The sequence below is a fragment of the Tasmannia lanceolata genome, unplaced genomic scaffold (assembly GCF_043159265.1).
Source record: "Tasmannia lanceolata isolate RefF3 unplaced genomic scaffold, GAP_Taslan_0.1 ptg000003l, whole genome shotgun sequence".
Taxonomy (NCBI): domain Eukaryota; kingdom Viridiplantae; phylum Streptophyta; class Magnoliopsida; order Canellales; family Winteraceae; genus Tasmannia; species Tasmannia lanceolata.
In genome coordinates, this window is record NW_027518680.1 from 58,638,555 (window position 1) to 58,650,929 (window position 12,375).

General features: G+C 38.5%; 1 protein-coding gene across 3 annotated transcripts; it reads left to right on the forward strand.

Moving 5' to 3' along the window:
- Positions 1-877: 877 nt before the first annotated feature.
- On the forward strand, positions 878-6,425 carry LOC143856926 (uncharacterized). 3 transcript variants are annotated; one of them, XM_077367185.1, is made up of 3 exons: positions 878-1,575; positions 4,300-4,454; positions 4,539-6,425. In XM_077367185.1, the coding sequence occupies exons 2-3, from the start codon at positions 4,307-4,309 to the stop codon at positions 5,987-5,989; spliced, it is 1,599 nt and encodes a 532-aa protein (XP_077223300.1). In that variant the 5' UTR covers positions 878-1,575; positions 4,300-4,306; the 3' UTR covers positions 5,990-6,425. The 3 variants fall into 3 exon arrangements, with proteins under 3 accessions (XP_077223300.1, XP_077223322.1, XP_077223311.1); XM_077367207.1 differs by having other exon boundaries at positions 4,548-6,425; XM_077367196.1 differs by lacking the exon at positions 878-1,575 and adding an exon at positions 2,556-3,541.
- Positions 6,426-12,375: the final 5,950 nt, after the last annotated feature.

Genomic DNA, 12,375 nt, shown 5'->3' on the forward strand with positions numbered 1-12,375 from the left:
GCCCGTTTGGATACCTCATATTTTGTATTTGGATTTGGAATTGAGTTTTGTATACAAAATGAATTGATTAGGCAACTCATGTTGAAGGAGACAGAGAGGGAAGGGGGCACTTTCTAGTGGAGGGGAGAGGTTGAGAAGCAAAGAGGGTGAAGGAAACTGCCAGTGATCTGTGGATTTCCAATTACTTATTTCCACAACATATTTGGAAATCTGATTTTTTTTCCACTGTCAGTCGCTGATTTTGAAATTCAACGACTTGATCTGGTTCCAAATCATAGTACAAATTGGGTTGCAAATGTGAGAAATCCAAATCCAAATCTTCTCAGCATCCAAATGGTCCCTAATGTGATTTACTCAGTTACATACACATCAAATATCAAATAAGAAGAAAGCAAGAAAGGTGGGTATTGACTACATAATCAAATTCCTTGATAAGGTGGGCATCGACGAGGCCAACTACCACTTTGTAGCATAGATATGGAGGGGTGTTGTTCTCAAGAGAGTGCCAATATCATTTTCTTTTTATCGTAAGGAAGTGATATATTCGCCCCCCTTTTATTACATTGGACAGCCCTCTTTTACGCTTATATGGAGCTGTCCCAAGCCAAAAAAAGGAGCCAAATATATCATTTCACTTATCTTAGATTTTCCCATAATGGCCTTTTACAAAGTCCTTTCATCGGATGGGTGACGATCAATACAACATAGTGGAGCCCACAATTTGTATGGCGTGGATCACCCTACGCAATGCTACACGTGCGCGAGGCAAATGTCTAAACTCGAGGTCTCAAATGTCATTTTGGTAAAATATTAGGGTCATTTTGGTAATCTTACATATGGATCTAAGGAATTAGGTTTCTATCCTCGTACCACTGGATAAAAAAACGCGCTCTTGACTCTTGAGCTTTACCCTTATTTCATGGTTCAAACCCTTTTTCAAAATTCTCAGATCTCGACATCGATTATCTTCCGATCCCACGTTCCAGATCTTTGAATCAACCGTCTCTTTGATCGGTTATTTTTTCCTCTACAGATTGATCTTGATTTCGTTTTCTGCCGTTCTCTTTTCGCGATTCTAGGGTTAGGGTTTACGAGAGTTCCAATTTTTTATTTTATTTTCTCGTCAACCATCGATCGATTGATCTTTCGCCTTGATTAAATCTTTTTTCTGTATTTTCTCGTTTCCCCTCTTTCAATTGCTTGTGATTTCGTTGTTTTCGGCTATTTTTTTGGGTTTTTAGGGTTAGGGTTTTCGAAACTCGCGTGCGATCTTTCGATCCGTAAATATTTTGTACCAATAGCTATTAAGCTTCCTCAGTAATCTTTCTCTTATTTGGATCGGTTGTTATTTTGTTGATTTCCCTGAATTCTTGTGATTCTAGGGTTAGGGTTTGGTAAATTTCTCGGGTTTCTTTATTTTGTTGAATTGGCTTGGGGAATAAAGCTTTTGATCCGAAATAAGCGTTCTACGCTCTTGATTAGTCGTTAATCATCGTCTTTCGGTTTAAATTTTCGGATTTAGGGTTAGGGTTTGACTGATCTTCGATTTTTCAAAATTTGGACGGCTCTTCGGAGGTAAGCATATGCTTATTTTATTTTATTTTATTTTATCTCAGATCATTTGATTTGGTGAGTACTCTGCTTTTTCAATTTGATTTCCGTGCTAATTTAGCTAGGTAAAGATAGGCTACTGATATTCCCACTACCCTCTTTTGATAATGAGACAAACTCTCCTTGTCTTTTATTATTTAACCACTTGTCAAAAGCTATTACAAATTTACAATTCCCAAAATGCTCTCCGAAGCTAATTAAAAAGGCAAGGTGAGTTCGTCTCATTATAAAAAATTGTAAGTACAAATATTAGTACCCTAAGGATATTTTTCCTATATTTCTGCATTTGGGTTCTCATGTCTTTGTGCAATACACGATTCTATTGGTAGATATGTGCGGGCACATGTATAAGTTCACATTTTATATAGGTATGTGATATTGGGGAGAGGCATATTATTGCAGTCTTAAGTGGGAGCCTGCCTAGGTATGGACTAGATGGGACCTAGCCTAGTATGGGTTAGGTTTAAAAGGATTAATCTAACTCGTTCTAGGGCTTCTGGCGTATTGGTTTGATGACTGACATTTGGTATCAAAGTAGCTACCACGTCACGCTTTCGAGTCATGGAAGGGGCGACCCATGGGGAGGACTCCTTGGATAAAAAAAAAAAAAACCCCATCGAGAAAGCCGTTACAGAGTGGGCCATCGAGGACAGTGAGTGCAGAAGCGTGGTGGAATGTTACAGTCTTTAAGTGGTGGCATGCCTAAGTATGGAACTAGGTGAGACCCAGCCTAGTATGGGATTTACTTAAAAGGGTTTGATGTTCTTAAATTTTGAAAGATTTATATGAAGATAGTTAAAAATTGCAATTTTTTATGTACTTGACATGATGAAAATATCATATTAAGGCTCCCACGGCGCTCCAACCTTACTCTTCTAGACCCCACGCTCCCCCTCCCCCTCCCCCTCCCCCTCCCCCGCATCGTGTTTCTATAATTAGAACTCTGTCTGGAAAGAGCAAGTAGAGTTAAGGGGAAGATTCGGATGATGGTGGTAGACTCGTATGAAGTTTTGATTGCGGTTACCACATAAGCCCATAGGGGTAGATCTGATCATATTTTGGAAGACTGCCCCTTTGAACATCTTCGAGATTGGGATGAAAGAAAGGAGTTTTCAGTCAGATGGCTGGTGGGAGATCTACGGAGTCCCACCCTAGGCTTGGTCTTCGGAGAACATGAATGTGGGAATGAAGATTGGGAACCCCTTTCCCCTTGATAGATCTTGCTATCTTGGTTAAGGAGTGGAGAAGGCTTGTCTGTGGATTCTCTCCTCCACCTTCTGCCTTATCCTGATGAGCTTTCCAGTGATTTTAGAAGTCTTTGCTTGCTGGATAAAGGTGGTCAAATCTTCCTCACCGCGAGATATGTTGTCGGATTAAGCGAGTCGCTTGGGGACTGGCAGAGGCCAGCGTTTTTTTCGGTCTGTGGACTGGAGAGTGTGAGATGAGTGTGTTTCAAGAATCCTTAGGAGTTTCGAGTGGAACTGGGGTGAATTGGGAGAGATGCTCCTCTAGAACCACTGGATTTAATCCAATGATCCCGGCTTCTATAGTGGATGCCAACAGGCCATCAAATTTCAATTTTGGGTTAGCTCCTATTCAAATTTCAATTTTGGTCCGCCCTCTGGCTCCTGGCGGTTTCAACTAGTCTGTTGTACCCCCAGCTGTCCAGCAATCCGATTGGTCTCAGCCTCTGAATGGGGCAGGCTCTGGAGCAGCTTTAGCTGCCTGGTCGTCTTTTTTTTTCTCAGCCCGTCCTTTCCTTTGGAAGTGCACCTGCTCGGCGACGTGGTTGTTCATCTGGCCCCCTTGGGTTCAATCTGCGATAGATGGTATTGTGAACGGGCCGTGGGCATCAGCTTTCTGCACAAAGGCAAGCACGAAGGCATCTTTAAAAGGCATGAGGCGGCAAGAGGGCACGGAAATGAAGATGGTTAGAAATTACTTTATTTTAACATACTTAAATTTTGAAATAAATACATGAAGATGGTTTTAAATTACTATTTTTTTAATGTACTTGAAGTTTGAAAGATATAAAAAGAAAATGTTACACACATGCTCCCATGGACTCCCAAACCTAAGACTCTTTTAGACCCCCACTCTTCCCAGCTCTCGCCTCCGCCCCCATACTCGTACCCGCTTCGTGCTTCTAAGATGAGATGTCTGTTCATCCTTAGAGATTCTCTCAGTTCATTGACGAGATCTTGGACCAGCTAGAGGGTCGCCCGGTTTGCTTCCATCACGTTTTTAAGACGGCTAATGGACAGGCAGATCGTCTAGCTCGTGCTGGATTGTCTAGGTTGTTTGTAGAGAATTTTTATCACTTACCTCCTTAACTATTGATGTTCTAGTTGTGCTGTGCTCTTATTCTGTTCTCTGTGTCCTCGACTTTCTCGGTCGTGGTCTTGCTTTTCTTAATAAAATCCCATCATTCCAAAAAAAGTAAAATAATAATGATATAATTGTCCTTTTCCAATCCCGTGTAAAGTAATTTTATTTGTGTAGTTTTGTTTGGTTCTAATCTCATGTTTGGGAATCAGCTAACACAACTCCTTCCCTACTTCCCTTTTGATATATCTATGGTTGTACTGGTAGTTTATTCCTTGATTCTGCAAGCAGTAGGATGATTAGCAGCATAAATCATGGTGATTGTTACTCTTCTACGAATGTCTTTAATCATTGCTGTTGCAGGTCAAACATGGTATTTAAGCAAAGCAAGCGGCCTTTTAGTGATGATGAATCATGCCAACTTTCTTATAAGCACCCAAGACAACTGGATTTCACTAGTCATCTGGCTTCATTTGTAGGAACATGTAATGACATCCCCGAGAAACCTCACCCTTCAGGTAAAAAACAATTTAAATCTGGTGTTATTATAGAAACTGATTTTTTGAGTTAGCTTCATAGCCTGATCCAATTCTGATACCAAGTCTGTGAAGGTGAAGGATATTCAAACAAATCTCAAGGTGAGAGGCATGCAAATTACACCTTTACTGAATTCTCGGTTGCTGGCGACAAGGAGATTGAGAGCAGTGCTTTTGGCAGTGTCACTAGTTTGCCATGGGTCACATGTAGTACTAGTGAAGGAGATCCAGCATTACAGATATCTTATTCCCCGAGTCTTTTTGAACATGACCACCCATCAAGGGCATTAATGCAGTCAGATGAGATCTATTCATCTCTTTTTGAATACTGTCCTCGAAAACTTGTTTCTGTCGGACCAGATCATCAAGCAGATGTTCCCTTATGGGGCTTAGACGGTACCAATAACTCTTGTAGCTCTTGCATGGTGGATGGTGACAATGGGGAGAAGTTTATGGGGACTTGCATCATTCCGATGCCTGATGCTGACTCATCTGATGGCGGAAAAGTTGGGCATGGTAGAACTGATTGTAGTTGCTTAGATGAGGACTCTGTTAGATGTGTGAGACAGCATGTGATCGAAGCAAGAGAAAAGCTTAGGTTATTGTTTGGGAAGGAGAGATTTATGGAGTTGGGATTCTGCGACATGGGAGAGGATGTAGCTGGGAAATGGAGTGAAGAAGAGGAACAAGTGTTCCATGAAGTTGTGTTCTCAAATCCTGTGTCTTTGGGTCTGAACTTCTGGGAGCATCTCTCTCTGGTCTTTCCTTCCAAAACCAAGAAAGACCTTTTCAGTTACTATTTCAATGTCTTTATGCTTCGGAAAAGGGCAGAGCAGAACAGGTCAGATCCAATGAATGTCGACAGTGACAATGACGAGTGGCAAGGAAGTGAAGAGGACAGTGACAACGGTGAGTGGCAAGGAAGTGAAAATGATGAGTTTGCAATGTCAGGAGATGATGGGGATTCTCCGGTGGAATCTCTGGTTGATCAAGGTGGAATTTATAACAATGATATCCACGAGGAGGATTACAATGATGATGAGGATGGTTACAATAGTTATGATAATAACGATGATATTTCTGAGTCACATTTTAATCAGAAACCAAGTTTAGGCAAGCCATTTGACAGTGCTCATCCTATCACGCAACCTAGCGGTAATAATAATTCACAGAATGGCTCTGAGGATCAAGATATCCAGGATGACTCATGCACATCTTATGAGTCTCAGCATAATGTTGCCGACTCTTATGGACCAGCTCATGTGGCTGTGATGCAAGAGAGTCTAATCGAGAAAAACCATAAACACATGCATAATAAGTACATAAATGACAGTTTAGAGGGCGTAGTTGATCAAGGATACACCTTGGAGCCCTGCGATGCAAAATTTTGGGATGTTCGATTTTTCACTGGTCCCAAGAAAGATGTCGATTTTTTGCCAACATGCAATGTAATTGAAGAAGTGTTTGGAGAAGAAGCTTTGAATAACGAGTCGAGGAATGATCTCAGTATCAGCTAAGCTGGCATTTTTTTTCCTTGGCGAGGGCTAACCCTTTCTTGCGATCTATCTCATCTTACATGTGAGGTGGGTTTCTTTAACCACCAAAGGCATCTGAGGGCATTGTGGGTCAGGTATGTCGGCTGGAGTATTCTTTCTTTGAGCATAGGACTAGCTAATTTCCTTGTGCATTTGCAGTGGAAGTTGGAAGTCCTGATTTCGTTGTAAAACATAGTTCAAACTTTATAAGGTTCGGGTTGGTTTCCATGAGTCTTTTAAGGTGCTCTCATGGAATCTGTTATTTGTGAATTCACTCTCTTTTTAAAGCCTTTTAGGGCAACCCTCCTTTTTTTATTACTAGGGAAATCTCTTAGCAAGTGGATATCTGCCCATGAAAGTCTATTTGTAAAGACAATTCCTATACATAAATGTAATTTTCCATGTTGGGTTCTAATCAGTCAAGCTTCAAGTCTTTTCTGTTATTTTTTCTACTGAGTACCATTAAATCACAGTAAAATAATCCCACCACCACTCTTCCTCAGCATCTGCAAAACCATAAAGTTCTTTATGTACTGTTTTTATGATTTATCACTGTTATTAAAGAAAAATGGTTGAGCTACCAGAGCAACCCCATGATAAGAGACAAAAAAGCTTCTTTGACTTCATTTTAGAGCATTTGGATACTTACCTTTGTTCTCTGTTTCCTTCTCTATACTGTACATAAGAATCCCAAAATTCTAAGCAAAGAATGGTGGTTAATCATTGTGAGGTTCGATGGTTTTTAATTAAAGCTTGCTTAGTGAAGACAATTTCATACTGATCTTTTGAAAACAATTGGTGGAAAGGCAGTGGGGCCTATGCAAACCTTATGGGTCCCACTCCATCCACTTAAGATAGGAACCCTGTGGACCGTAGATCTCCTTTAACACCCTTTCCCTTCACACATCTTCATCTTCAAATTCATTATCTAAGATGATTTGAAGCTTAATGTTGTAGATAATAATAAAAGGACACATCAGTTTCTAAGTTGAAACAGATAGGGAAACAAATCTACTTGGAAGCCATGAAATCTCCATCTCATCATCATTGAATGGGAATGTTAAAGTGCCTTGGAAGCCTCTCATGTTCATGCTTGCTTACTCAGAAAGAGATCTTTACCACTTGCTACCCTTTCTAGAAATAATAGTTGGCATACTGTATAAAACTCTAGTGACTTGCACTTTCAGCCCACTGACCTCTTTTGCCACTCTCTTATTTAATCAATGAGATTTCTGCTTCTAACATGCTAGCTAACAACTGATTAAGGCCATTCAAAAACAAAAAAAAAAAAACAAAACTACTGATTAAGGCCTCTTAATCTCACTCTTAAACATGTATCAATTCCTGTTTTGCTTCCTTTTCTAGAATCTCAACAAGGAAATCTTCTTAGATATGCTTGTCTGATTTGTATTGACTTTATGAAGTCTTCTTAGAGATGATTAGAGACATGCTTAGCCCTTATATAATTGTACTTCAACACCAAATCATAAGGTGGTTAGAGCATATATTAATGTTTTTCACCCCCTCTTTTACTTGTAAGAGTCTATCTACATCTAGGTTTAAAAATTTCTGGAAAAGAAAAAAAAATTCAATGGTCCAGCAGGGGGTTGAAATTTTCCTAGAAAAGGAAGCAAATTTTCTATTCTAGAAAGTAAATTCTATGAAAATAAAGTTAGTCAAAATGCTGCAGAATTCATTTTCCTTGGAAAAAAATTTACCCTGTACGCTTGTGATTGGATCCTCCCATGTGACATCAGCATAGTTCATCTTGTGGGCCCTAATATGGAGACGGCATAATCGTTCTCGTTGCATAATCCTGATTGTGGATGTTAAAAGAAGAAAGAAAGAAAGAAAGAACTGGCAACAATCTAATTCAAATCCTTTGATTGAACGGCTATGATTGTCTAATGAATGAGTTTTCCTGGCTATGTGGGCCCCATTTGATGAAAAATCTTGATCATGCTGAGGCCCAATCATACATTGTCTCACAAGAATGTCATATAGGCACATCTCACTGTATCAATTACTTTCAATAGTGGATCCAAAACTTGCCTAATATGGGCGAGTTGGCTCGGCTTGTGTGGGTCGACTCGTCCAAACCATTTGTAATAATTTTGTTTTTTCGACAAAACTCAAACTCGACTCAGCCAAATCGGTACAGTAGAACAAGAGGATTAGAACCAAGATAAAAAGCTTCATTATCAAAACTAACCCCTCTCAGAAATCTGACCATAGAGGGATGGAAAGACTGCCTTACATGAGATAAATCCCTAATCTGATGAAACCCACCTAGCTTTAGACTAGTCATGTTGCAAAACATGGTTAGTATAATCCAAGCATTTAATAAACAAATAAAGCAATGGAGATCCATCAAACCCACCTCATCCACCCCCCCCTTAAAAAAAAAAAAAAAAAAAAAAAAACTAGGTAAGAAGGGAGCCCACATAACACAAAAATTTGAATTTCATTGACTCAGTTGAGTATTTCCCAAGCATAGCTGGTGAGAAATTGCTCACTAACACATGCACCATTATTACACATACAAAGCAAGACATGAGACTTTATGATTGGGATCTATTATTAAAAAAAGGATGGTGGACTTGTTGTAGTTGCTTGAACTTTGTGACTTAAACACTTCTATACTGACCCTTTTTCTCTAAATAGTTTTCTCAAGATTTACACTAACATCTGTCTACTAAATTAGGCACTAACTACTTCATATAATGCATTACCCAATTGCAAGAGTTTGGGTTGAAGGAGACTCTTTTCTCTTTGTGAGAGCTACTTTGGAAAATTTGAGAGCTAATGGGTGCTTATGGTTAATCAAAAGGGAATATTTTGGTACTCCTCAGTTTACCAACTACTTTTTGAATTTGCTATAGACATCTTTCAAGAAAGTGTTGGTGTCTTTAACAGCTGAAAAGAGAAGTGTAATGAAGAGGGGAGTGTCATTTAAAAAAAAAAAGAGTGGTGATGTCATTTCTCTAATAAAAAATTAGCATCTTCAAAGGCTCAAATTCACTTGTTGGTAAGCTTCTTTTCTTAATTCATAGTTGTTATATTCATTGATACACTGATTAGGGTGTGTCAAAACCTAGTTGAACAAACAAGAGGCGACACGTCACCTAAACGAAGAAGCTCTGGCTTATGTTGGGCCATGGATCCCAGAAGATATCTCCCAAAATATTCTTGAATATCATTCTTGATTTATTCTACCATCTTTTTCCGTTAGGGAGGCTTCGGCTGAATTTATGACCATAACTTAATTAGAGCACCATAGAATTAAGTAAAGGGCTCATTCCTAATTACCATCTTAGATTGATCTAAAACTCTTTGGGCTCGTTTGGATACCTCATATATTGTATTTGGATTTGGAATTGAGTTTTGAATACAAAATGAATAGATCCGGCAGCTCATGTTGAGGGAGAGAGAGAGTGAAGGGGGTACTTCCTATTGGAGGGGAGAGGTTGAGGAGCAAAGAGGGTGAAGGAAACTGCCAGATCTGTTGATTTTCAATTTCTTATTTGCACAGCTTATTTGGAAATCTGATTTTTTTCACTGTCAGTTGGCAACTGAATTGGAAATCTAAGGATTTGATCGGATCCAAATTACAATGCAAAAAGGGCTGCAAATGTGAGAAATCCAAATCAAAATCTTCTCTGCATCCAAACTGCCCTTATTGTGAAATGATAATTGATCAGCAAATAAAACACGTTTAGCTTGTAGACAGGTTCTGAACCCTAAACCTAAGCCTGACTCACTTGAGACCCAGCTTTATATTTCTCATGGTGCATTAGCCCTTGTCTAATTAAATTTTTTTCATAGGTAAGTTGGGATAGAAACCTCGGACCCCAAGGTTGAAAAACAAATCCTTAACCAAATGAGTAAAGGGCTCAACCCCAAAACAATGGGGGGCAACATGAATACTTCCCAGGAGATGACCCATCTTACTACTACTCTCTTCCAAGAACGCTTAACTTCAAAGTTCAGATAGGATCTAGTGCATTTGTACTGTTATGATGACACCTACTTCTAACTAAATTGAGGCTTCTACCCTACTTATAGGGGTGGCAATGGTTCGGTTTCGGTTCGGTTTGACCCCCAAACCGAACCAAACAAAAATTTGAATCGGTTTGGTTTTACCAAACCGAAACCGAATTTTCGGTTCGATTCCGCCAATTTGCCAATCCGTACTCATAATCATTGGAAATATTAGGTTTCGGTTCGGTTGGATCCCCAAACCGAACCAAAACTGAAATTTGAATCGGTTTGGTTTAACCAAACTGAAACCGAATTTTCGGCTCGGTTCTGGTGGTTCAGGTCGGCCAATTTTGCCACCCCTACCTACTTATCATCTAAGATTGATCTAAGCACTTATTATGTAGAAATTATTACAATAATACTTAATCAGCTTGTAAAATTAGTTCATTTAACCTAATTCGCTTAAGACCGAGTTTCAAATTTTTTTTTTTAATACATTTCTTAAGATTAAAGCAAAGAAAGATGCTCCTAAATCAATCATTGGATGAAGCTTGAGGCCACTTGTAGTGATCTAAACTTAACCAAGAATGAATGAGTGAACGGTTTTAAGGTAACGGTGGGTGGTTAGATTTTGCTATAAATAGAAACCCTAGGTGGTAAACCATGAAAAGAAAACAAGATCAACACATGATTTGGGTTGTAATGGGTGGTGGACAGAAACAGTGAAGCAGGTTTGTTTTAGCTAGCTAAAAATAGTAACCCTTTTTTTGTGGCTCTAGTCTAGGGTTAGGTCAAGAGAGGGAGATGATAAGGAATTGACCAGGCATAAAAGCAAGGTTGGTAATCTTCTTCATAATGTAAAAAGTGGGGATAGAAGTGGAAAGGGAGAGGCCAACTTTTCCTTGTTAGGCGTAGAGCTGTCAATCTAACCATCACCCTAGGAGAGGGACTTAACTGTTCAGTGAAGTTTCTATAGAAATTAGAAAATGTCAAAATAAATTTCTTCCCATATTTACCTTTTTTTTTTGCTGCCAAGTGTCGCTTGCTCGATCCGCCACTTGTCTCCAAGCTAAGCTTGAGTACTTATATCATAATTTCTTGGTTTAATTGATAATTATCACTGTGATTAACTGTTTAAATCAGTAAACTCATTTCAAATTTTCAAAATAAGCTTAGTATTTAGAAAAGGGTTAATTTTTAAATGGGTTCTTTTTCCTTTTTTTTTTTTTTTTTTCTAATAAGTTTTTTTTCCTTGTTGAAACCGACAACGCATTTGGAACTCATAGAAAATCTAAATTAAGTATTATATTTTGTTTTCCCAAAAGTAAAAAAAGATAAAACAAAAAGAAAATTGCCCTAATCAATTTGCTTAGAAAATGGATCTTGCATCAGCTGCACTTGATTTAGTCATGATAGAGAATTTTTAATTACTTTTTATTTTAATGATTGTAAATCACATTTGACCATGGTCACTCCCTATAGGCGAGGTCGATCTTTACGTTTTTTTTTTGAAATAAATCTTTTACTATTTTTATCGAAAGCAAATCTCAGCTCGGATTAAAGATAAACATTGGGGATTCAGTGGATTTTTTGCCCCGTTACCTAATATTTTGATGCATGCATACATATGGATCTATTGAACGGTACAAGGCGCACCCAGATACGAAAGAGCATGCCTCCTTAAAATTTTCACAGAATTTAGACATTTTTCCAAGTACATTTTTTTCCTATTTTTATCGAAAGCAAATCTCAGTCTGAATCGAAGATAAACATTGGGGATTCCGTGGATTTTTTGCTCCGTCAGTTAATACGTAGATGCATGCATACAGATGGATCTATTGAACAATACAAGGCGCACCTAGATACGGAAGAGCATGCCTCCTTAAAATTTTCACAGAATTTAGACATTTTTCCAAATATATTTTTTTCTATTTTTATCCAAAGCAAATAATGTAGATGATTCTATTGAAAGGTACAAGGCTCGTCTAGATACGAAAGAGCATGCGTCCATAAACTTTTTTATGGAACTTCCTATCAAAAACATAAATCAAATAAAAAAAAAATACTTGAAGGATTTGAGATCGCGTTACTATAACACTATAACCTCATACTTACATGACACAACAATGAATAATCTCCGATTCAAACCAACTTACAGCTACAATGTACAAAAAATTGCCGGCAATGAGCGGCGATGAGCAACTGATTACAGCCCAAATGTGAACTACAATAGCTAATAAGACACTAACACGGTGACGGTGTAGTCAGAGTGTATGCTAATATCCAAACCTCTTATAATTAAAAAATAGAAAAAACCCTAAACCCTAAAACCTAAAATTCTGAGGCCCATGTTACTAATAAAATAATTTCAGCACATCTACTCATCT